A 20,807-nucleotide genomic window follows, 5' to 3' on the forward strand; every position below is an offset into this window, starting at 1 on the left:
ACTGCCGCTTCTCTCCCTGCGAGAGATGGTGTTGGTTTGTGTGAGGCGGAGGGCCCCCCCCCCATCTAACAGAGGCGACCATGGGTGGGAACAGCAGGAGCTTCAAACGCAGAAGCTCACGTAATCCTCTCCTCAAAGCTCGGATATGCTCCCCCTCGGTGGATAGATAAGGACCTTGAGGCTCAGTGAACTTGGTCGTGCCTGGATTCAGACCTGTCTTTGTGAATCCAAAGCTCATGTCATGCTTTTAATACTCTGTCATCCAATCCAAATCCTGGCTGCCCCCTCTCAGGGCAGGATAAAAAGGAGGCAGGTGAATGGCACCCAGGAGTGAGGGTAATTAAAACCAGGGCAGAAGGGGCCCTGAGCCAGCATGAAGTGAAAAATGGAGGTGAGGGGCCACCACCCTGGAGCTGGGCTTTTGGAGGGTCGCTTCTAGGCTTATTCAGTTGCACAGCACCTGTTACCTCAGTGAATCCTCCCAACAGCCCTGTAACAGTTATCACTGTCATCTTGGAGAAGAGGCTCAGAGGGGGGAGTGACAGGCACCAGGTCACACAGTGACTCAGGGACAGCCAGCGATGAAGGCACCTCTGCAGCTTCAAAACTCATGCTCTTGCCTTAAGCCCAACTACCTCTTGGAGGGGGGAGCGTCATTTCTTGACGTGCTCACAGGGTGCAAACATCTGGCAGAAGAAGGCTGGGGACTCCTGAACCAGGAGCGAGGACAGGACCGGGTCCCTGCTGAGTGTAGGGGAGCGCTCTGCAAGATGGATGGGGCGTCCACGGCAGGCCGAGTACTGGGGCCTGCGCCTGCTGCCGCCGGGCAGTGATGGATGACAGCCTGGCAGCAGAAGAAGAGCAAGGAGGCCTCCCGAGGCTGGAGGCTGCGGAGAGGAGGGCGAGGAGAAGCTATGAATATTTCAGAGAAGCGGCCAGGGCTGGAGGAAGGAGGGGTGCGGGGGAAGGAGCCAGGCGGGTGCGCAGGGGGAGGAGGCTCAGGGATTAGGACAGCTGGGCTAAGGAAAGCCGTCTCAGTGATGGGGGCCCAGCGAGCGAAAAGGAGAGGAGGAGTGGGCTTAGAGATGGGAAAGGGGCTGGGGAAGGGGGCAGTGACGTTGCGGGGGCCGAGGACGCACGAGAGCGGACCCGGGAGGGGAAAGGGGGCTGGGTGAGAGGGCGCAGTGAATGGGACTTGGGGACAAAGAATCAGCGCGCGGAGGGGACCTAATGAGGAGCGGGGCCTCACTCAGGAGGAGCGCGTTCGGTGAGGAGGGGAGGGAAACTCGGAATAGGAAATTAGAGGCGGAAGGCCTCGGTGCTCTTCGTTCCTTTTTGCAAAATACGGCACCGTTAAGGCTGGGGCGGGGGGCTGTAAGAAAGGCTCGGGGTTGGATTCCCCAAATTCCCGACTGACTGTCTAGCCCGCAAGGCTGCGGGCCCCGACGCCGGCCGCACCCCGCCTACCGCGGACTTTTCGGGGCGGACCAGGCCTGGGGCGCTGCGCCGAGAAAGGGGCACAGGGCGGGCCTGCCCGCGGGGGCGGGGGCTGAGCGTCCGTGTCGCCGGCAGCGTGGCGGAGACCCCGCGGCTGCTCGAGGGCGTCGAGCCGGGCCTGGAGTACGCGCCCTTCGACGAAGACGATGGTCCGGTGGACTGCGACTGCCCGGCCGCCTGCTACCGTGGGCACCGGGGGTACAGGTCAGCGCCCGGCGCGGCGGGGGCGGACAGGGCCGCTGTGTGGGGTCGGGGCGGTGTCTTCCCCTCACCGCCGCCTTGTCCCTCGCCCCTTCTCACCCAGGACCAAGCATTGGTCCAGCAGTTCGGCCTCGCCCCCTCCCAAGAAGAAGAAAAAGAAAAGCGGCCACCGGAGGAGCCGGTGAGAGCGCCGCCAGGCGGCGGGGAGCGGGAGGGGCGCGTTGGGGCCCCCCCAGGTGTCTGCATTTGTGAGCCCGCCTCTCTGAGCCTATCTGCCCTTACTAAATCTCTCCCCCTCACTGTGTTGCCCCTGACCCACCGAGTGGGCCTCTTTCACCAAGTCCCCTCCCCTCATCGAGTCCCCAGCATGGTCACTCACTGGCTCCCGGCCCCAGACCTGGACACGCTGACCCCGCCCCTGACTAGGTCCACCCGATGGGCACCCCGCTGCCCTTCCCTGGCAGTCTTGCCCTCACCACCACAGTGTGACTGGCCGGGGGGAGGTGGCGTTTGGCAGCATCTCATCTGTGGTTCCCCTCCCCTGTCCTGAGACCCTGACAGATGTCTAGGAGCCCAACTAACCCCATCCAACTGTGTCCTTCTTTCCCCCCTGGCCCTCAGCAAAAAGAGGAGACTAGACTCCGAGTGCAGGTCAGTGATGAAGGCGGGCAAGAGCCAGAAGGGGCTGGGGGAGGGGCTCTGTGGGAGGGTGAGATTCCCAGCCCCCTCCAGGGCCAGGAGGCCTGGTCTGGACCTCGGACACCACCAGCTTTCCCCCCACAGAGGCCAGCAATCCCACCATCACAGCCTCTATACTTTGGGTTTGAAGCCGTCCTCTCCTACAATGCCAAGGGGGCTAGAAGGATGACCAGGGGGCAGCGCAGGCAGCTGCATCAGCTACCCTTAGAGATCCCACCGACCCTCTGGGCCTCGGTTCACTCCGTATAACAGGCAGTTGACTTCATGGCCTAGAATCCCCTTTCCAGCCTTGGCGTCCCAGGCACCCAGCTTCCCCCAGTCACTTCAGCTGTCCCTCCCTCCACCTCCCAGGCCCCAGTTCCCTAGCGCCCACCTCCCACTCCTTTGTCCGCAGCTGCGGGAGCTCCTCACCCCTGCGCAAGAAGAAGAAGAGTGTGAAGAAGCACCACAGAGACAGGTACCCTTCCTCCCCCGGGGCCCAGGACCAGAGCTACGCTGCTGCCCGGGTGCCCCTGAGTCATCCCAGGTGGGCTCAAGCGAACCCTTTTATGGCCCCACAGGTCTGGTTCTGGGTCCAGGAGAAAGAGACGGCACAGGTGAGCGACGCCCTGTGGAGGTGTGACAGGAGCGTATGGAGAGACGCTGTGCCCCCGGTAGAGACCAAGGCCCAAGGAGGCCACCGAGGGAGAGCAGTTGGGAGGGTCCTGCCACACCCCGCCCTTCAGCTGCAGGGACTCCTTCTCAGAGCCAGGCAGGGGACTGGGGGTGCGGGGAGGAGGGTGCAGGCCAGCTCCTGGCAATTCTTACCTGTTCCATGAGTCAGCCTTAACAAGGGGACCCCAAGAGTTTCCAGACTACACAGCAGGTCCAGTGTCCAAGGGGTGTGTTTGTAGAGTGTCAGTTAAGAAGGCAGAAGAACTGGAAACTCCGAATTTGCAGGAAAAGGACATGCCAGGCAGAAGGAAGCCTCAGTAAGTAGGAGGTGGGGTGGGCGGCCTGTAGCTAGAGGTGGAGTGTCCGAGGGCGGGTGCCGGCCCCCAACACACCTGACGGTAGTGGAGTCGGCCTCCGTGTAGGCAGGGCTGAGGGCCAGCATGGGCCTCGAGCAGGGCAGTGACTTCCTCAGGGAGGTTGGGAGAGAGGACAGGAGGAAGTGTAAGGCAGGCGCCCAGGCAGAAGCAGGGGTGGAGAGAGTAGAACGCTCAGCACGGAGGGAGAGATGCGTGGCAGTCACATTCCCCACGGCTGGCATGAGAGCCGGACCCCCTCCCGGCAGCCCTGAGGAGGGGCAGAGTCCCCAGCTCCACCCCAGCAGTGGGAATTTGCCCGTGATCATTTGCCGGGTGGGGGAGAAGCCCAAATGAACACTAGTCCTGGCCCTCCAATATCTCCCCTCCTGCAGTTCTCACGGGTCGGGGTGGGCATTGCTGCCCTCGGTAATCACTATCGGTTTGCACGGATCCTCTGGCCACCTCCCAACAGTCCTGGGGAGGACCTAGAGAGGAGCTAGGCTGGAGAGCTCCAGGCAGGGACACCAAAGCCCAAAGCATGCAACAGGGGTTCTAGACGCAAACTTCTGCCCCTGCCTCTCCCCCCACCAAGCCTGTCTGCTACTTGCTCTGCTCCCGTGAGAAACACCTTTCAATGTCTCTTAGCATCATCCCATTTTTGGTCAGAAGAAAGCATTTGTTTAGGACTAAAAGGGTTGAGCAGGAATTTGGTGGCATCAGGGGAGGGTGGGGCTGAGAGACCTGTGGCACCAGGCGTAAGGTGAAACCTTAGAGGGCTAATCATAAGGCTCTCAGTCCTTTTGTCAAAGGCAGGAACTAGGCTGTGGAGCCCACCCCAGAGAACTGGGGGGCCCCGACTGAGAAGACCTGGGGCACGAAGTGTGGAGGGGCCACCCTCACTCCGGTAACTCATCAGAGGGCTCTGCCCCGAGACCTATGCCAGAAGATAAGGGCAAGTCACCCTTCCTTCTGGACCTGTGGCCACATGAGCCTTCGGTACGCCCAGAGAGAGCAGCAGTTAGGGCCCAGACAGGAGGTCATCGCGGGCCCGGACTTACCAGAGAAGGAACGGAGCTGGCTCAGTGGAAGAAACCACAGCAGTGGTGGGGGTGGGGGTGGGCAATCCCACACCTGCCAGGAAGGCTCAGGTCAGAGGAAGGAACAAATCGCAGGCCCACCCGAGGCACCGCTCAGCTCCAGGGCTCCACGCGGCCCTCCTCTGCCCAGCTCAGGCCGTGCTGTCACCAAGTCTCTGCTCTCTGCAGATCTCGGAGCCCCAAGAGCAAAAGAAAAGAGAAGAACAAAGAGAGGAAGAGGTGAGCACTCTTTCCCCTTCTTCGTGCCCTCAGCCCCTCCTCCCTGCCCCATGCAGCGAAGCTGACCATCTGGATCACAGAGACACAGAGGCTCATTTTGTGCCCGGCTGCCAGACAGAGGAAAAACTCAAACCCCGAGAGTAAGCCAAGCGCCCTCATGAGTCAGAGGCAGAGCTGGAACTGGAACCCAGGCCTCTTGCCTCCCAGTCCAGGGTCTCTTCAGGCTCAGTCCTTGTAACCCCCTGCACCTCTCCAGAGTCTTGGGGGCTGGGACCATCTAGAGAAAAGGGTGTGTTTTCCTAATTCCCATAAATGACCCACAGGGACTAGCCGGGCGTTGCACCGGTGTAGATAGGCTTTATGTGTTTTTGTAGGGGACTGGGGGAGAGGATATTGGTCGGCAGTGGCTTGCATCAGGCCTTCACAGGGATTCCCCCGTGCGGAGGTCAAGCAGAACTTAGGTACAGGCTGATTTCTCTCCCAGGCCACAGGAGTCTGCAGGCCGGAGGTCCCACCACCACAGCAGCAGAAGTTCCCACAGCCCCTCACTCTCCTCCCAGGACAGTGATTCCAGATCACCGAGCAGGTAGGTCCTGGGCCACTGGGAGCCTCAAGGTGTGGTTGAGCTCAGCTTTCTGCTGGAGGGATGGGGCTTGCCTATTAAACATCCGCAAAGGCTGGGGAGCCAGACTGATAGAACAGCAACCAATCAGTGGGTAGTTTACCAAGGCAGAGCCAGTGCGGGCCTGGAACTGAGCTTGGCGCTCCAGACCTTGAGTGGAACTCAAGGCCAGGAGAGGACTGAGGCCTTGCTCTCTAAATAGAAGGGTTCCCCGTCCGGTGCGGGGGGGCGGGTTAGAGGCCTCTTGTAGAGGGGCGTCCTACGCCAGCTGTCCCGCGCCCCGTGTCCCCTGACCCAGGCTGAGCCCCAAGCACCGAGAGGAAAGTCGGAAGACAGGCAGCCAGCAGTCGAGCGGGAGCCGATCCCCTTCCCCGTCGGGCGGCAGCGGCTGGGCGTCGCCCCAGCAGAACGGAGGCAGTGGGCAGAGGAGCGGAGCGCGTGGGGGCCGCCCGGACTCGGCGCAGAGCCCGCCCGATGTACGTACGCCGGCTTTGCAGAGGGTTCCCGCGCCGCGCGGGCTGCGCCAAGCTGGGACTGGGCCAGCCGCCGCTGGGCGGGGGGAGGTGAGCGTGTAACCGGGCGGGGGCGCTGCCAGCCTCCCTCAGTCCGCCGCTTCCCCTCCCGTGCGACCTCCCTTGTACCGGAGCGGCCAGGGGTTCTTGGTTGTTATGCCCACCTGGCCCTAGCGTTTGGGGGTGGGAGTGGGGGGCCTGCAGGCCTGGGCCACCCTTGAGCTTGGCACACTGAAGGCCAGAAAAGGTTGATCACCGGGACACTGAGCCCTTTGGGTAAGGAGCTGAGGAGGAACCCAGACCTCTCGCCTCCCTCCCCCAGGCATCCCGAGGTGGGAGGGGCGGGGCCGCTGTGGCAGGAATCCAGACGGGACTCCCCTGGGCATCACTTGGGCCCCGAGCCTCCCTGTCTCCGTCCAGTTCTCTCCCCCTCTCAGAGTGCTCGCTGTCCCTCACCCCCTCGCGAGCCCCCACCCCTCTCTCAGACTCCTGCCCCCATCTCAGTCCCCTTGCCACAACAGAGCCGCAGTTCTAGAGTCCTCGCTGCAGGGAGAGTCTGTCCTTTCCCAGGCACTGCCCTCCCTTGGGTAGGTCAGACCCGGAGCTCCCACTTCCCGTCGTGTCTAAGGCACTTCCCAGTGTACCCATTGCTCCCTGGGAGACCACAACAACAGCCCACGCCCCCCCCAAAAGAACCCCAAAACTGTCCCCATCCATCCTCCAGGAGGGGGCAGAGATTCCTCAAGGCCCATCGGTAGGTGGGGTGATTGTAGGAGCTCACAGCCAACAGTTTGAGCCAGGCTGGGGGTTCTCCTAGGCCCCAGGCGGGGAGGCCCAGAGCCTGCTTTCATTTGTTGATCTTAGCAGAGTGCAGAGGATCTCTCAGGGAGGAGGGGCTGCAGCACCGGCAGGGGCACCAAGTGGGCACCGGGACTGGGGGTGGGCAGCCTGCAAGTTCCCTCCCTCCCCCAGACCCAGAGGCTGCCCAGCAGTCTCAGGGGTGGGGGGCTGCCCCTCCCCAGATCTCAGGTCTCAGCAGTGAACATGTATATGTTGGTCAGTTTCATTTTGATTTTTGGCTGTTTTCCTTTCACTTCCTTTCTTTACCCAAATACCCTTAGTCCATGGCCTCAGCCTGGAAAGCCAAGGGCACCTGACAAAAGGCCCTTGGTCTCAAGGTTAATTTTTGTTAAAGGGCATTACCTGTCTGGCGATTGCCCCACTGGACAGGGTGCCAGGCCCTGAGCTCTGAGGGGCTGGTTGAGCCATGTGGGGACGATCACTCTGGCGTCCCTGGGTCTGTCCAGGGTGTGGGAGAGGGCACACAGAGGCAGCCAGGGCAGCCAGGGCAGGGACAAGTCCAAGACACGACGCCCGACCTGGGCACCCTTCCACCCCATGGGCACAGAGCCCTGACGTTCTCAGGCCCCACCCCTCCCCAGAAGTACAGAAAAGCATGTGCTTTCAAGTCAGGGTGAAAAGGACACCCCTTCCCACTTTTGGTACCGCCGCCCACACAGGAGCCCCGGGCAAGTGCAGACAAAATGGCCAGGGCAGCCAGGCAGACCCCAGACCCAAACGGTCAGGGAAGGTGGCCTGGCCTCTGGCCTGGGGAGAAAGCCTCGGCCCACCCCAGTTTCATCTCCCTCCCAGAACAGGACTCCATTCTGACATTGCCTTGGGAGTTTTCCAAGAGACAACCCTCCATTACTCCTTTCACAAAACATGGTCCCCAGTCCTCTGTCCCATCTGGGGTCAGGGAAACCAGGGACTGCGGAACGTCCCTGCCTCTCACCTGCACACAGAGTCCCTCTCGCCCGTGGAGCCTTTTCTAAAAGTGAAATGGGGACACAGACTTCGCCATTAACCAAAAACATTTCTTGGGAAAAGCACTGGGGGTGGTATTCTTGGACTCTACCTTAAAAAAAAAAAAAAAGAGAGAGAGACAAATGAAAGAAGAAAAGCTCACCATTTTTAACCCCGTCTATGTTTTTGTTTTTGTTTTTGTTTTTTTTAGCCTCCCATTTGAAACGTGGTAATATTGTGATTCCATTTCTCCTTTAGTGGCAAGGGGAGAGGGTGGGAAGTTCATGTAACTTTTTCTGTTATTTTGTTTTTGTTTGTATTTTTGTTTCCTTTCCCCCCCCTTTTGTAATGTACAGAAATGCAAACTATCTCTCTGGGGTTTTTTCTACCCTTTTCTCTGTCGTTCTAGAATTTTGCTTTTGTGCGTTACTGTTGCGGAGTCTCTCCTCCTAATGCAGAAATGGTTTTTGAGTCTCAAGTGGACATTAATCGCACACATATCTCTATGTACTTATTTCGTCCTTCGCAATCAGAATTTAAAAGGGAAGATAACTCCTAAACACTGACTCCCATGCCGTCAGCTTGTGCCAAATCTGCAGCACCGGGTGCCCCTCCACTCAGCCCCAGGGCACAGGGCACACTGGTGGGACTGCCTTGGCTTCCAAATTAACAAAAAGGGTACAGATGGCACTTCCGGGTCCCTGTCTATAAGGAACCTTGGAGAGAAGCTGGGAGGGAGAGACTTGTCCCCGTCTCCCAGGGACCTTCCCAGAGCAGTGAGCTTCCTGTGGCCCCTCAGTTCCATCTCATACAAGAAGGCCGGGCGTGACAGGGACAGTCTGCTCGGCACCTTCCGCGCCTGGCCTCAGATCCTGAGGAGACTCTGGGATAGGGAGCTGAAGACACCCCATTCCAGAGAGAAGTTAGCTCAGGTGAGGGCGTCAAAGCCAGCTACTCCCAAGCAAGAGTAGCTGGGATGGCAGGGGTCCATCCTCATCCTGCAACTGAGGCCGGCGGGACGCTGGCTCCTGACATCTCTTTGTGGTCCCGTCCCAGGCCGAACCCCACAGCAGGGTTCCTGGGTTCTGCTGCTTCCTGCTCTCCACAGCTCACAGAGAGCAAATGACCATCTCGAGTCACACGGCATTTTAGAGGGAAATCTAAAAGGAGACCCTCTGATGACAAGACCCCTAGCCACAGTCAAGATGTGAAGACACTAGCCAATGGGAGGCACACTCCAGGAGCCCTGAGCAGGAGGAGGAGGCCTTGGGAGGTGGATGCTGGGAGTCTCCACTCATGCCTTCCCCATGGGGACCCCTCCAGATGCTGATGGCAGGTTCCCAGCTCTGTCAACTCCCCAGCACTCAGGCCCGCCCACACCGGACCAGGGTGTAGGCGAGCCTGGCACTGCATAAGCCACGCAACTCTGTGTGACTGCAGCTTTAGCAACTCGTGGAGCCCTACGGCCTCACAGCTCACACACGTGGAGAAAGAAATAGGGGGCATAAGGTGTGGGACAGAAGAGTAAGACGCTGAGCCCACGGCCCAGCAGACAGGGCGTGCGGGGCTCACAGCCTTCTGCCTGGGCACCGCCTGTCCCTAGCACGGGGAGTGTCTCACCATTTGCTGACAGGGCCACACAGGGCTCCTAAACAAAGCCCCCAGACTCTCTCTGACCTCTGCCTCTGGCTCGAATTTCATCACAGAATGGGCAGCCCAGGGTGACCCCAAGAAGAGGTGCCTCCGCCCACAGCACTCCCTGACCTGCCTCATCTGAGGCCTTTCTCCTCCACAGCCCCAGGGAAGAGCAGCGACCACTGCTGGGGCGGAGCAGTCAGAATAGGCAGGCATACCTCGGCACTTCTTCCCGGATGAAGCCAGAAAGCAGGAGGAATGAATTTTAGTAAAATGGCGCTGAGGCCCCGGGGAAAGGGAGTCAGGTTGACATAAGGCAGGATCGGTCCTCCAAATTGAAACTGTGGTTGTCTTCCCTTTTAAATGCCCAGTTCCCCTTTCAACTCATCTGTCCACTCGGATTGGCCTTGTGTAAACAGCTTCTCTTTCTTTCTGGCTGGGTCCACCTCTCTCTCTCTCTCCCTCTCTCTTCTTGTGTCTGTCTGTCTGTCTGTTTCTCTCCATCTCGCCCCTGAAATGGGCCTGTCTCCCCAGGCTGCCAGCCACTCCTTCGCCCACCCCGTGGTTCTGCTTCCATCAGCTGCTTCCTGCATGCCCTCTGGAGGTTTTCTGTTCTTTAAAGAGTTAAGAAAAGCTTGCTTTTTGGAACCTGTTGGGGTGGGTGGGGGAGCAAACAGTGATGGCTGGGCAGCAGCCCCCTGGCATCCCAGGGACTAGACCGAAAGCCACGCTTGGCTGCCCGTATGCCAGATCACAGGGGTAGCGCAGCTTAGAGTCACTGTCTTTCCCTGTCTGCATTCCCAATGCGGAGACCTTCTTTTCTTTTTTATTATTGCATTCCCGTCCCTGACCACTGAGAAGGTAGGTATCCCAGCTCAGCTGTGCGCTCGCTCGCTCCCATCTCCAGACAAGCCCTGCCACTCTGCTTGGTTTGAATGTGGTTTTCTTTCTCTCTCTTTCTCTCAGTCTCGCTCTGGTTGGTTTTCTCCCTTTCCCTTTTCTTTATTTGAGTGACTACTCATTTGTAACTTGCATTTTCTCCAAATGAGCTACAAAGCTGTGTTTCCTGGTTTTGTCGTTTGGTTTTCTTGACTCCCTCCCCGCCCCAACAATTTTTCTGGTTCATTCTTCCCTCCTTCCCACCTTCCCTGCTCCTCCTTCTTTCTCCCCACCTCACTCTCACCTCCCAAACCCCCTTCATGCCCTCTCTTCCTCATTTTGTTGTCTGAATGCATTTCTGTGTGGTAGCATTCCGAGTCCGTGTCCCCTTCCTGAACTCTATGCCGTGGTTGAGCCCATTTGATTTCTGGTGTCTGGAGTAACTGCTGACCCTCCCACCCCTCACCCCTGCCAGCCCCAGGGCCCACTTGGGCAACGAGCCTTTGCTGGTGGAGGGGCCTGTGCTGGGCCTTTTGGCCTCCGGATCCTGGAGGAAGTTCTGGCTGAGGTCAGGCCTGGGGAAAGAACCCTGTCCCAGCCTGTGGGGCCTGCTGGGCTCCCGCAGGTCCTGCACTGGCTGCAGGTGGAGCTTTAGGCTGGGAGCTGCAGGACCATGGGGCTGACAACAGCTCCATCTTTGGGGTGTGATGGCAGTTGAACTTTGGGTGCAGGGCTGAGCTGGCCAGGAGTAGGCACTGGACTCAAAGGCCCTACTTAGAAAAGTCTCCGTGGGGTAATTTGAGGGTAGAAGGAACTCTCAGTTAACCCCCGCCTCCATGGACCACTGCGCAATCCAGACAGGCGCTCCCTCCTTCCCCCAGTATCTTTCCATCTTTTGAATTTGAGCTTAATATGCAGAGAGATCCAGAAGGGAAAGTCAGTAAAGGCCAGGGACCCCCAAGGTAAGGGCAGAATCAGACTTGATGGGACTCTTGACTTCCAGCCCAGTGCGCATCTAACTACACTGAGGGCACATGTCAGGCACAGGTGCTCAGGGACACCAGCTCCCCATCCTGCCCTCGAAACCGGTCTCCGTCCCACCTAGAAGCAGCCACAGAAGTCTGACGTCCCAACACTCATGAGGCCTTGCTGGGCCTCCATCCTCAGCTTTGCAAATAGAAGGCCTCATCTCCCCCCTTGTTGACCCCAGGAGCAGGTCCTCAGGGGCTTACCCACTCAGAACATTCTTCAGCCCTGGGTGGTGCCAGGAGGGCAGATGAGGAAATTGTGTGTGGAGGGAGAAAGCGCTGCTGGTCCGATGGGGGAGTGGAGGCCCCACCTGCAAGGACTACCTGATGTGACCAGACACCCAGAAACAGGACCCTCCAGAGCCGAGTTGGAGGGGGTAGCATTCCAGACACTCACTTATTCTTGTCTTTAAGAACACCAGGCTCAGCCAAGCACACTATTCCTTTCTACTCTCTTCCCATTGTCTTTTCACCTCAAAGATTCCTTACATAAGCAAAAAGAAAAGATGTTGAATAGAAAGTCAGTGATCACCTAATACCATTGTATATTTTTCTCTCCAAATTAACTGAATCAAATCGTTTTTTAGGTATCACATAAATTTAACCCGAGGTAAACTCTCATTAAAACAATGAAGAAACTTAAAAAAAAAAGAGAAAGATGTCAGGGAGCAGGTGGTACCAAGGACCAGAGGGGCTCCTGGGAGCGGGCCCCAGGGGCAGGAGAGACCTCACTCACTCACACACTAAGCACACATTAGCTGAGCATGCCTCCATGGCAGGCCCAGCCTGAGTGTCCCTGCCCAGGGAGGGACAGGCAGACCTGGGTTTGCAGCCCCCACCAGCCAGGCTGAAGGACAGACAAAAAGACCACTCAGAACAATGAGAGAGGAAAAGCTGAACCAGGAATGGGAGCTCTGTTCATCAGAGTAGCCCTAGCCCTAGCATGTCCTGGCACAGTCCATACAGAAGGAGGGAACCAGGGGCTCTGTGGGATCACAGAGGAGCCCACCTGATCCAGGGTGCAGCTCAAGACAGGCTTCCTGGAGGTGGTGGCCTTGGGCTGACAGTAGAGGGGAGATAAGCATTAGTCAGGCTGTGAGTCAGAGTGGGAAGAGGGGAGAATGGGTCCAGGCAAGAGAGACAGGACTCAGAACAGGCTTCCAGAGATGTTTGGTGGTCCCTGGCCACCACAGTCCTGTCTGGCAACGAGATCCCATGGTCTCTGGGCTTGTATATCTTCCTCAGTTCCTGGGGATGAGGCCCCCCCCTCTGGCAGGATCCTTTTGACCCTTTCATGAGGGCTTCTGGAGGGGTGGATGGATGAAGATGAGATCAGCTCCACGACCTTTCCCCCCAGGGAAGGCACTACATGCCACCCCACCTAACGTCTTCCTCCCATTCACCATCCCCTGGCAGTCCGAGGACACGCCCTGGGCCCACGTGCCTTCCCGCCCTGCTCTGACCCCACTTGTCTCTGAGGAAACAGAGAGTCGGTCGTTTTCTGTAAAGACCTCTCCACCGCTGAACAGACCCACCCTGTTCAGAAAGACCCCAGTTATACTCATTTTACCAGCGAGGACACTGAGGCCCCAGGGTTAAGTCACTTCCTCGTCTCTCAGCAAACTCACCGCAGGGTTGATTCCAGTGTGCTCACCTTGCCAATTACTATCATCTTGAGCCATGGCAACCAGTTGACTTGGAGGAGGTGAGAGGGAAATGGGAAAGAGCTTGGACTTCAAGATGTGCCAGGCAGGAAGGGTCCAGATCAGCACAGAGGGTGTAGCCCAGGGACGTGCCCCTCAATGACTGGGGACCGAAATGTGTTGGGGTTGCACATTCACCCAACCCAGGTCCTTTTTATTCTTAATACTCCCAGATCAACAGTGGGACGTAGAGACAGCCCTGCAGTGCCTGTGGGAAGGGACCTCACGGCCCTCGGTCTTCTTCCCACCCTGCCGGCCTCTTCCTGGAGTCCGAGGTAGTGGCTCAGATCCAGAGCTGGGTTGGAGCAGAATTCACATGGAGGTCCTTGTTCCCAAGTTGAGAATTCTGCCTGTTGGCATTGCTGCCCCCCGCCCCTGAAAGTAGCAAGCTAAGGCTTTATAAAGGCAGGGTCCAGCGTCACCTTGGGTGTGGGCTACTATGCATTAGCTCCCCGGACACCCACTCTCCCACCCAGTATCTGTTCACGCTACACTTTTTGACAACCCAGGGAATAGAAAAGAAACTGGACATTGGGGGAACCTGGAGAGTTCTTTCTCATTTGCCTTCTCAGGAAGGAAGAGGATGCTGAATGGCAGAACCTAGTGCTGGGGGCTCTGGGAGCTGTACTGTCGGGGGAGGGGGTAGAGGGCATGTGTGTTGGGGAGCCCAGGGTCTCTGGTAATGTCCATTGAGAATGGAAATGCCATCTCAGAGGGGCCGTGGCTGAACAATGCAGCCTCCCTCTCTCTTAGCCTAGGGTCAGTGTGCTTAGAAGGGCGTCTTGGTACCTGGCAATACTTATTCTGCATCCCTATGCCTGCCTGTGCCCCAAAGAGAGATGCCAGGCTCTCCCAGAAGGAGGTCTTTATGGCCCATCTGGCTCTGGTCAGCTGCTTTCACCTCCATGGTTGGTACTCATTGGTTGCTTCAGCCACCAGCCATGAGCTGGCTGTGCTTCTCCACCAATGGGGCTGACTTCTTGGCTCTACCTTCATGCCCAGGCTGGATCCGGGCTTGTCCAGAAAGACCTTGGCACCACCCTGGTCCCTGCAGGAAGCACCAGGGCCATGTCAACCACACACTCCTTCCAGCCTGCGGCAGCAAGGTACCCTGAGGGGTGGCAGCTGGTTTTGTTCTCTCATCTCAAGAGCCTGTCAGAAGAACTTGGCCCAGACCCTGCCCCTAACCTAAGACTCCCTGGTTTGGCCTGGGCTCTTGTAAGGGCAATTCTTCCTTCCTCAGCAAACAGTATTGAGGCCCTAGTAGGTGCCAAATTCCGTGATAGAGACCCAGGTTACAGAGCTGAATTCAACACCAAATCTGCCCTGGAGGTACTCAAAGTCAAGTTGGTGCTGGTGATTGGGGGTGGGATGGGAATGAGGGACAGAGTGATAAACAGACAAGTGTAATCAACTGTTACCACATGGAAGCCCAAGGACAGGAGGAGGGCCAGTTCTGTGGAGGGAGGGGGACGGAGAGGGCGGTCAGGGGGCATGCAGAGAATCTTGGAATATTTGCTCTGCAAGGAACACCAGGAAGCAAAGCCCAACACTCTCCTTCTGTGGATGGGGAAGCTAAGGTCCAGGAGGGGGAAGTGACCTGGCCAGGGTCACCAAGTAAGGTAGCGGCAGGCTCTGGGACCCTGGTTCTCAGCCAAGGCCCTTTTGAAGGTACAGGTGCCCCTTCTGGTTTTCTGTATGCAGATCCTTGTGTCCTAAGTCCACTTTTGGAAAAACATGACATCTCTATTCAGCGGTCACGGTCACCCAGGAGGTGCCTGCCTGCCTGCCTGCCTGCTCAGGCCCGAGGAGCCAGGCGCTGCCAGCCCTTCCTGCAGAGGCAGCGTGGCCTCCTCTAGGCCTAGGATGGGGTGGTTGAGTTTTTTTCTCTCTCTCTCTATCTCTCTTGCATTTTTGTGAATCTAATGATGAACTTACGCTACCACACTTTTCCCTTCTCTTACACATCTTACCTACTAAAGGAGGAAGTGCCACTTTATTGGTAAGTGGACGTTAACCAAGAGGGACTTAAAAAATCAGAACTTAAAAAAAAAAGAAAAGAGAAAAGAAAAAGAAAAGAGAGAAACAGAAAGACAGTCGGGTGCTGCTGACAGCTCCACAGGTCTCTGCAGGGCCGGAAAACAAAGAAAAACGTTAAAGGAAAAATGTCAGTTCCCCAGGAGTTAAGACATTGTTTTTGATTTTGGTATCTAATGACATTTGTGGATTTTGTTTTTTATTTCTGTTTTTCTTCCCTTTCTTCGGTTTAGTTTTGAGTTCAGTTGTCCCGCCCCCACCCCATCTGTGTGCCGTGTGCCCCTCCATGCCCTCACTCACCCCCACGCGCTGGGGGGCCTGGCCTGCCGGGCTGGCCCTGGTCGGGCCTCCCGGCGCCCGCCCTCTCTCTTCTCTCTGCTGGGATCGTCCGTCCCTTGCAGGGGGGCAATGCCAGCCCCGTGCCCGTCCTGGAGCCCCTCCCTGTCAGCCCTCACCGCTCCGTCCCTCTTGTGTTTTGCATGCTGAGAACCTTGCATGAGCTGCACTGTTGAGGCCAGAAGGTGGACCCGCAGGAGAGGCAGAGGCAGGGCAGGCGCGGGGAACCGTGTGTGCGATGCTCCGGGACTGGCAGCCCCCGGCCTGGGCCCGGTGAAAGCCCCCTCTCCTTCTCTCCCCCCACCCCACCCACCCGCTCTCTCACCCTCCATCTCTCGCTCCTTTTCTCGGTCTGTCCTCTCTCCTCCTCTCGTTCTCGGATTCCTCCTCTCGGTTCTGTCTCCCCTCACTGCCCGTCCGCCTCCGCCTCTCCCCCGTCTGGGGCCTCCGTCTCTGCTCTCGTCTCTGTCCCTCTCCGTCTCCCCTCCCCCTGCCCCCGCCGTGCCCTCTCTGCCCCTCTCCCCGTCAGAAGCCCAGCTCGCCCTCGTCCAGGGTTGGCGACCAGGCGGAGGCCGGCGCAGCCACGTCGCCCGCGCGGGGGAAGGACAGCGCCAGCCCGCGCTCGGTGCCGTCGTCGCAGGGCCGAGGAGACCGCGCGGCGGGCGGACGCGCCAGGCGGCGGCGGCGGCGGCGGCGGCGGCGACGGCGGCGGCGCTCACGGTCCCCGACGTCCGCGCCCCGCCGCAGGGGCCGCCGGCGCGGCCGACCCGCGCCGCCCCGAGGGTCGTCGCGTTCGCTCAGCAGCGAGTCGGGCGGCGGCGGCGCGGCGCCCGGCCCCGAGCCCGGCTCGGAGCGAGGCCACGGCGGGCACGGTAAACGGTGAGTGGCTCCCCTGCCCGCAGGGCCTCCCCACGGACACCGCGTCCCTCGCCCACGCACCGAGCACTCTCCGGCGACGCGAGCGCGCGGCCCTTTCCTCGCTCGCTTCTCTCCCCGCCCCGCCCCCGTCCTCAGGGAACCGTCCACCCCGCGCTCACACACTGCGTCCTCCACCCCCCCCGTCCTCTCCCCGCCGACGCCCCCCCGCATCAGCCCTGCCCCTCCCGAGTCCCCTCCGCTCCCCGGAGTCCGCGCTCTCGGTAGCTGAACCTCCTGTCCCCTCCAGGGCCAAGGAGCGGCCCCCGCGCGCGCGGCCGGCCAGCACCTCCCCGTCCCCAGGTGCGCACGGCCGGCACGGCGGCCCGGACGGGAAGAGCTCGTCGCGCAGCCCCGGCCCCAACCCGCGCTCCTGGAGCTCCAGCCGTTCGCCCTCCAAATCCCGCTCGCGCTCGGCGGAGAGGAGGGCCCGCAGCCCCAGCCGCTCACCGTCGCCCAAGAAACCGCTGGGCCGGTAAGTGCGGCCCGGGTCCCGCGGGGCGGTGGGGGCGAAGGAGGGGTGCGGGGGGCCGGGGAGAGGCCGGGCCCGGAGCGCCCTCGCGCGGCGGTGGCGCTCATCTCGGTTCTGCCTCGCAGGGACAAGGACGGCGAAGGCCGCGCGAGGCACGCGGACGCCGATGCCGCCCGTGCCCGGCGCCGCTCCCGCAGCTATTCGCCCATCCGCAAGCGTCGCCGGGACTCGCCCAGCTTCATGGAGCCGCGGCGCATCACCAGGTATGGAGGAGCCAGGGGACCAGACAGGGACCTAGGGTGTGAAGGCCCCTAGGACCTCCGGGTGGGCCCACGGAACCTCCCGCTGGGAGGGGAGAAGGCTGAAGGAAAGGAGGCGGGGGATTCAGCAGAAGGAAGAGGGCTCACTGAGGAGGGAGGCTAGAACTGGGGGTGCTGGGGAGGGGCGGGACTCAGACAGAAGTGGGTGTTCTTTGAGGGAAGGAAGGCCTCAAGAAACGAATGGTTCCCACTGGGGGCCTGAAGGCCCATGGAGGGGAAGGGGAATCTGTGCTTGAGGCCGAGCGGAAAGCTGCAAACCTGAAATGAAGTTGTGGAAGATTCCAGCCACCCCTCCTGGAGCCCGTTCCTCCCTCCTTCCCTCCCCACATTCATCTCCTGGCAATGATGTCTCCTTTTCTCCTTCATCTCAAGGTCCAGCCTGCTGCGTGGCCTGTGGCCAGCCTGGGGGCCAAGTGGACCCCCTCTCCACAGGCTGCAGGGGAGATGCCCATGTGAGCTGATCTGGCTCTGTTCAGCTGTCTGTCTGCCTCTCCTTTTCTCACTAACCTCACTGCTCACCTTCTAGCCCCTGGGGAGTTTGGAGGAGGGGCAACAGCAGCCTGATCTCTGGGGCAGCTGTGGGAGAAACCCGACCCTCCCACTTCCCCCACACAGTCCAAGGGGCGGGGCCACCATCAGAGCGTCTCTGCTGGGCGGAAGGGTTTGGGCCTGGGTCTCCAGGTGAGCCAATGGTCTGTGTTTGCAAAGATCACCCAGAAGTCCCAGACCCCTGACACCAGGAAGAAGGCCTCAGGCAACATTCTGAGCTCTGTTCTGCTGCAGCCTTACTGGGCAGCCTTGGGGGATCAGCGGGCCTCCCCGTGTCTTTGCTCCCCTGTGCAAACAGTGAGCAGGCCTCCCTGAGCATCTTTTCAGCTCCCACGTGGTTTGATTCTCCAGCCAGCTCTTCCTAGTCCTTGATGACCACATTGCCTCCTCCCTTCCCCCCAGAGCTAGAGGCCAGACCATGAGGCTGGGACATCCCCCAGACAGGTGACACACTCCAGCCATATATGGGGGGGGTCCTAAGATGGCAGACCCCCACACCTGCTACCTGGCACCCGCCTCAGCTCCTCTCCCAGGCTGCCTCCTCCTCCTCCCACTAACGCACACCTGTTTTCTTCCTCAGAATTAACCCCACGTGATGGGGCATTGTCACCCCCCCTAACCACTCTCTTTTCTTTTCTTTGGGTCACAGTCTCCTGGCTTCAAACTAACTCTAGGGTTGGCGGGAGGTAGCTTAGTGAGGAGAGGGAGCCAGTGGGGCTGGGCCAGGCTGTGGGCGTGGGCAGCAGTGGCCAGGGGTCTTTTCCTTGTTCCCTCTACATGACCTGAGAAACCCAAATCGTCCATTCTGTGGGGAACAGAGGAGCAGAGCTGGGCCACATATGCAAATGTTTCCATGCACAGAAGCCACTGTTTAGCTCTGCTGATGTGAATTGTCTGTATTTAAAACTTATATTCATTCGAGAAATACTTATTGAGCACCTCCTCAGCTCCAGCTGAGATTCGGGCTTTTCCTAAAGACAAATGAGGAAAAACAAAACGATTGACATGAATTTGGCAAGTGACCACTGACTGTCCGGTCCTGTTGGTCGGGCACTCCAAGGCCAGTTCTCAAGGGCATCTGAGGCAGAAGAGCCCTGGCCACTGCTGGGGAGGGGCTCGGGGCCCACGTGAGGGCCCTGGATGGCCTGTAATCAGCTTTTCCCTCCCCGCAGTGCCCGAAAACGGCCCATCCCCTACTACCGGCCCAGCCCCTCCTCCTCCTCCTCCAGCTGCCTGAGCAGTGACTACTCCAGCCGCAGCCCCAGCCGCAGCCCCAGTCCTGGCCACAGCCACGGAAGCTACAGCAGCCACAGTCACGGGACCCGAAGCCGCACACGCAGCCCCTCCCGGACCCTCAGTCCCAGCTACCACAGCCGGAGCAGCTCAGAAAGTGGGGGCTTCTGAGCCCTTAGAGACCTAGCTTGGTGCCCCCTGGCACAGGCAGAGGCAAGGGGTCAGGCCCCAGGACCCATGGGGAGGCCTGCACCCTACCGCTGCAAAGAGGTCCCAGGGCCAGGGAAGACCTTGAGGTGGGTGCCCTGCAAACAAGGAGAAGCTGGGTTCTGTTACTTCTGGAAGGTCCCTACCCCCTCCTGCTGCCTGACCACGATGTCCAGGGAACAAAGAGCCTTTTTGAACACAGGGATCATTCTGTCCCCCGCTTCTTGCTTGATGCCAGCTCACCAGGCTAGAGATCTTAGCTCAGTGGACCCAGGGACACCTCCAAAGGTGCCAATCCCAGGAGCCTCCCCTACCTACTTCACAGGGCCCTTGGCCCATCACTAGCACTATGCGGGCAAGGAGGTGGGAGAGCAAGCAGGATATTAGTTAGAAGAACGGACTAACCCTTGGTGTACCACCATCCAGGCTGGGGAGCTGCTTCCTTCTGAGTCGGCTATAGGAGGACCCTGGCCCCGTAGCCTCCCCAGCCCCTTCCCCAGGCCCAGGAGTGCCAGGAGGGGACCGGGCACTCACTCCCAGTCCTGCCTCTCCTTGCCGGGTCAGTCTGTCCCCTCTGGCCTTCACCTCGTGCTCTGGGCCAAGGCCACACCAAACAGGCCTTCTGCATGACAATAGATGGGCCACACACACACCACAACTGAGTGTGACTGAGATGAAAAGGGGTCCGGGTCAGGAGGTGGAAGAGAGCAGGGCGGGTGGAGGAAGAGCCTGTGAGAAGAGGGGAGAAGCAGTGCAGCCTCGTGGCTGAGCAGGCCCTGGTGTCCCCACGTGCCCCTTGTCTGGGATGTGGGCCAGATGGCAGGCAGCACAGCGTCACAGGCGAGGATCATGTGGGCTTCAGGGCCTGCCCGAGGGAGCGCTTTCTCCTCAGGGTTTCGTGGGGGTGCGGCCAGCCAAGGCTTCCCAGAGAAGGGTGCTATAGCCCTTGGAAGAAAGGGTAGGATCTAGACTGAGGACCTTGGCCTAGGGCATGGACAGGAGGCATGGTCCCCCGCCCTCTTCTGCTGCTCCCAGCCCCCTCCTCCTGGGGCCCTCAGGGATCTCACAAAGTCTTCCTTGGCCCAGTAGGGCACATGCCCTGGGCTCCGGTGGGGGGAGGGGTCTGGGATCTGGTCCGGGTTCCCCCTCTCTACTTTCCACTCCCTTTTTTTCCGCGGTGCGGATAAAACTTGGGACTCTAATAAAACACTCAGTGCCCAAAGGGCAGGTGGTGAGACCAGGCCTCTGTGGATTTGGGTACCTTGAGAGCGTGGGACGGGCATGGAGTCTTGGGGCCCTTTCCACTGAGAAATGAGAGGGGCTCAGACTCCTCAGGACCCAGGGAGAAGAACTGGCACCAAGGAACCAGAGCCCGGCACCTCCATCCCCCCCCCCCCCCCCACTGTGCAGGAGCCTGCAGAGCCTGCAGCTGAGTGGGGAGGGAAACAGGGACCCAGGAAGATCCCCCCAACCCTCAGCCTCCACACCCCGTCTTGCTTCAGCAGTGAGTGGGGGTGCGGCAGAGGGAGGAGACACTGAGCCAACACACAGGAGCCTCCCTCTATGTGGAATGTTCCAGAATGGGCTAGAACACAGTTTGGAGTGTCTCGTGACTGAATCCAGGCTCCCACTCCCTGTGTGACAGGCAGGGCTGAGAGGTGGCCGACGGGAAATACTGTCCCGGGAGTGCCAGGCGCCAGGACCGGCGAAGAGCAAGTGTTCGATAAGCTGCCCTCCGTCCTGGCAGGGCACTGGGGTGGGCCTGGAAGGGAGAGTTTGGAATAGTGGGCGGCTTTTTTCTTTTGACAGTTGTATTTCTTTTATATAGAT

The 20,807-nt window shown here is 59.5% G+C and overlaps 1 protein-coding gene across 1 annotated transcript in view; it reads left to right on the forward strand.

The window, feature by feature from the left end:
- The window catches only part of SRRM3 (serine/arginine repetitive matrix 3), a 53,499-nt gene extending 33,291 nt beyond the window's left edge, over positions 1-20,208 (forward strand). Inside the window, exons 4-15 of the mRNA XM_037139163.2 lie at positions 1,573-1,701; positions 1,802-1,879; positions 2,320-2,349; positions 2,792-2,854; positions 2,958-2,993; positions 4,673-4,723; positions 5,208-5,309; positions 5,644-5,821; positions 15,811-16,160; positions 16,447-16,671; positions 16,794-16,931; positions 18,710-20,208. Of these exons, the coding sequence (XP_036995058.1) occupies positions 1,573-1,701; positions 1,802-1,879; positions 2,320-2,349; positions 2,792-2,854; positions 2,958-2,993; positions 4,673-4,723; positions 5,208-5,309; positions 5,644-5,821; positions 15,811-16,160; positions 16,447-16,671; positions 16,794-16,931; positions 18,710-18,941 (1,612 nt within the window). The 3' untranslated portion in view covers positions 18,942-20,208. The remainder of the gene's footprint in view (positions 1-1,572; positions 1,702-1,801; positions 1,880-2,319; positions 2,350-2,791; positions 2,855-2,957; positions 2,994-4,672; positions 4,724-5,207; positions 5,310-5,643; positions 5,822-15,810; positions 16,161-16,446; positions 16,672-16,793; positions 16,932-18,709) is intronic.
- Positions 20,209-20,807: the final 599 nt, after the last annotated feature.

The sequence above is a fragment of the Artibeus jamaicensis genome, unplaced genomic scaffold, assembly GCF_021234435.1.
Source record: "Artibeus jamaicensis isolate MK-2021 breed Jamaican fruit bat unplaced genomic scaffold, CSHL_Jam_final contig_956, whole genome shotgun sequence".
NCBI classification, from domain to species: domain Eukaryota; kingdom Metazoa; phylum Chordata; class Mammalia; order Chiroptera; family Phyllostomidae; genus Artibeus; species Artibeus jamaicensis.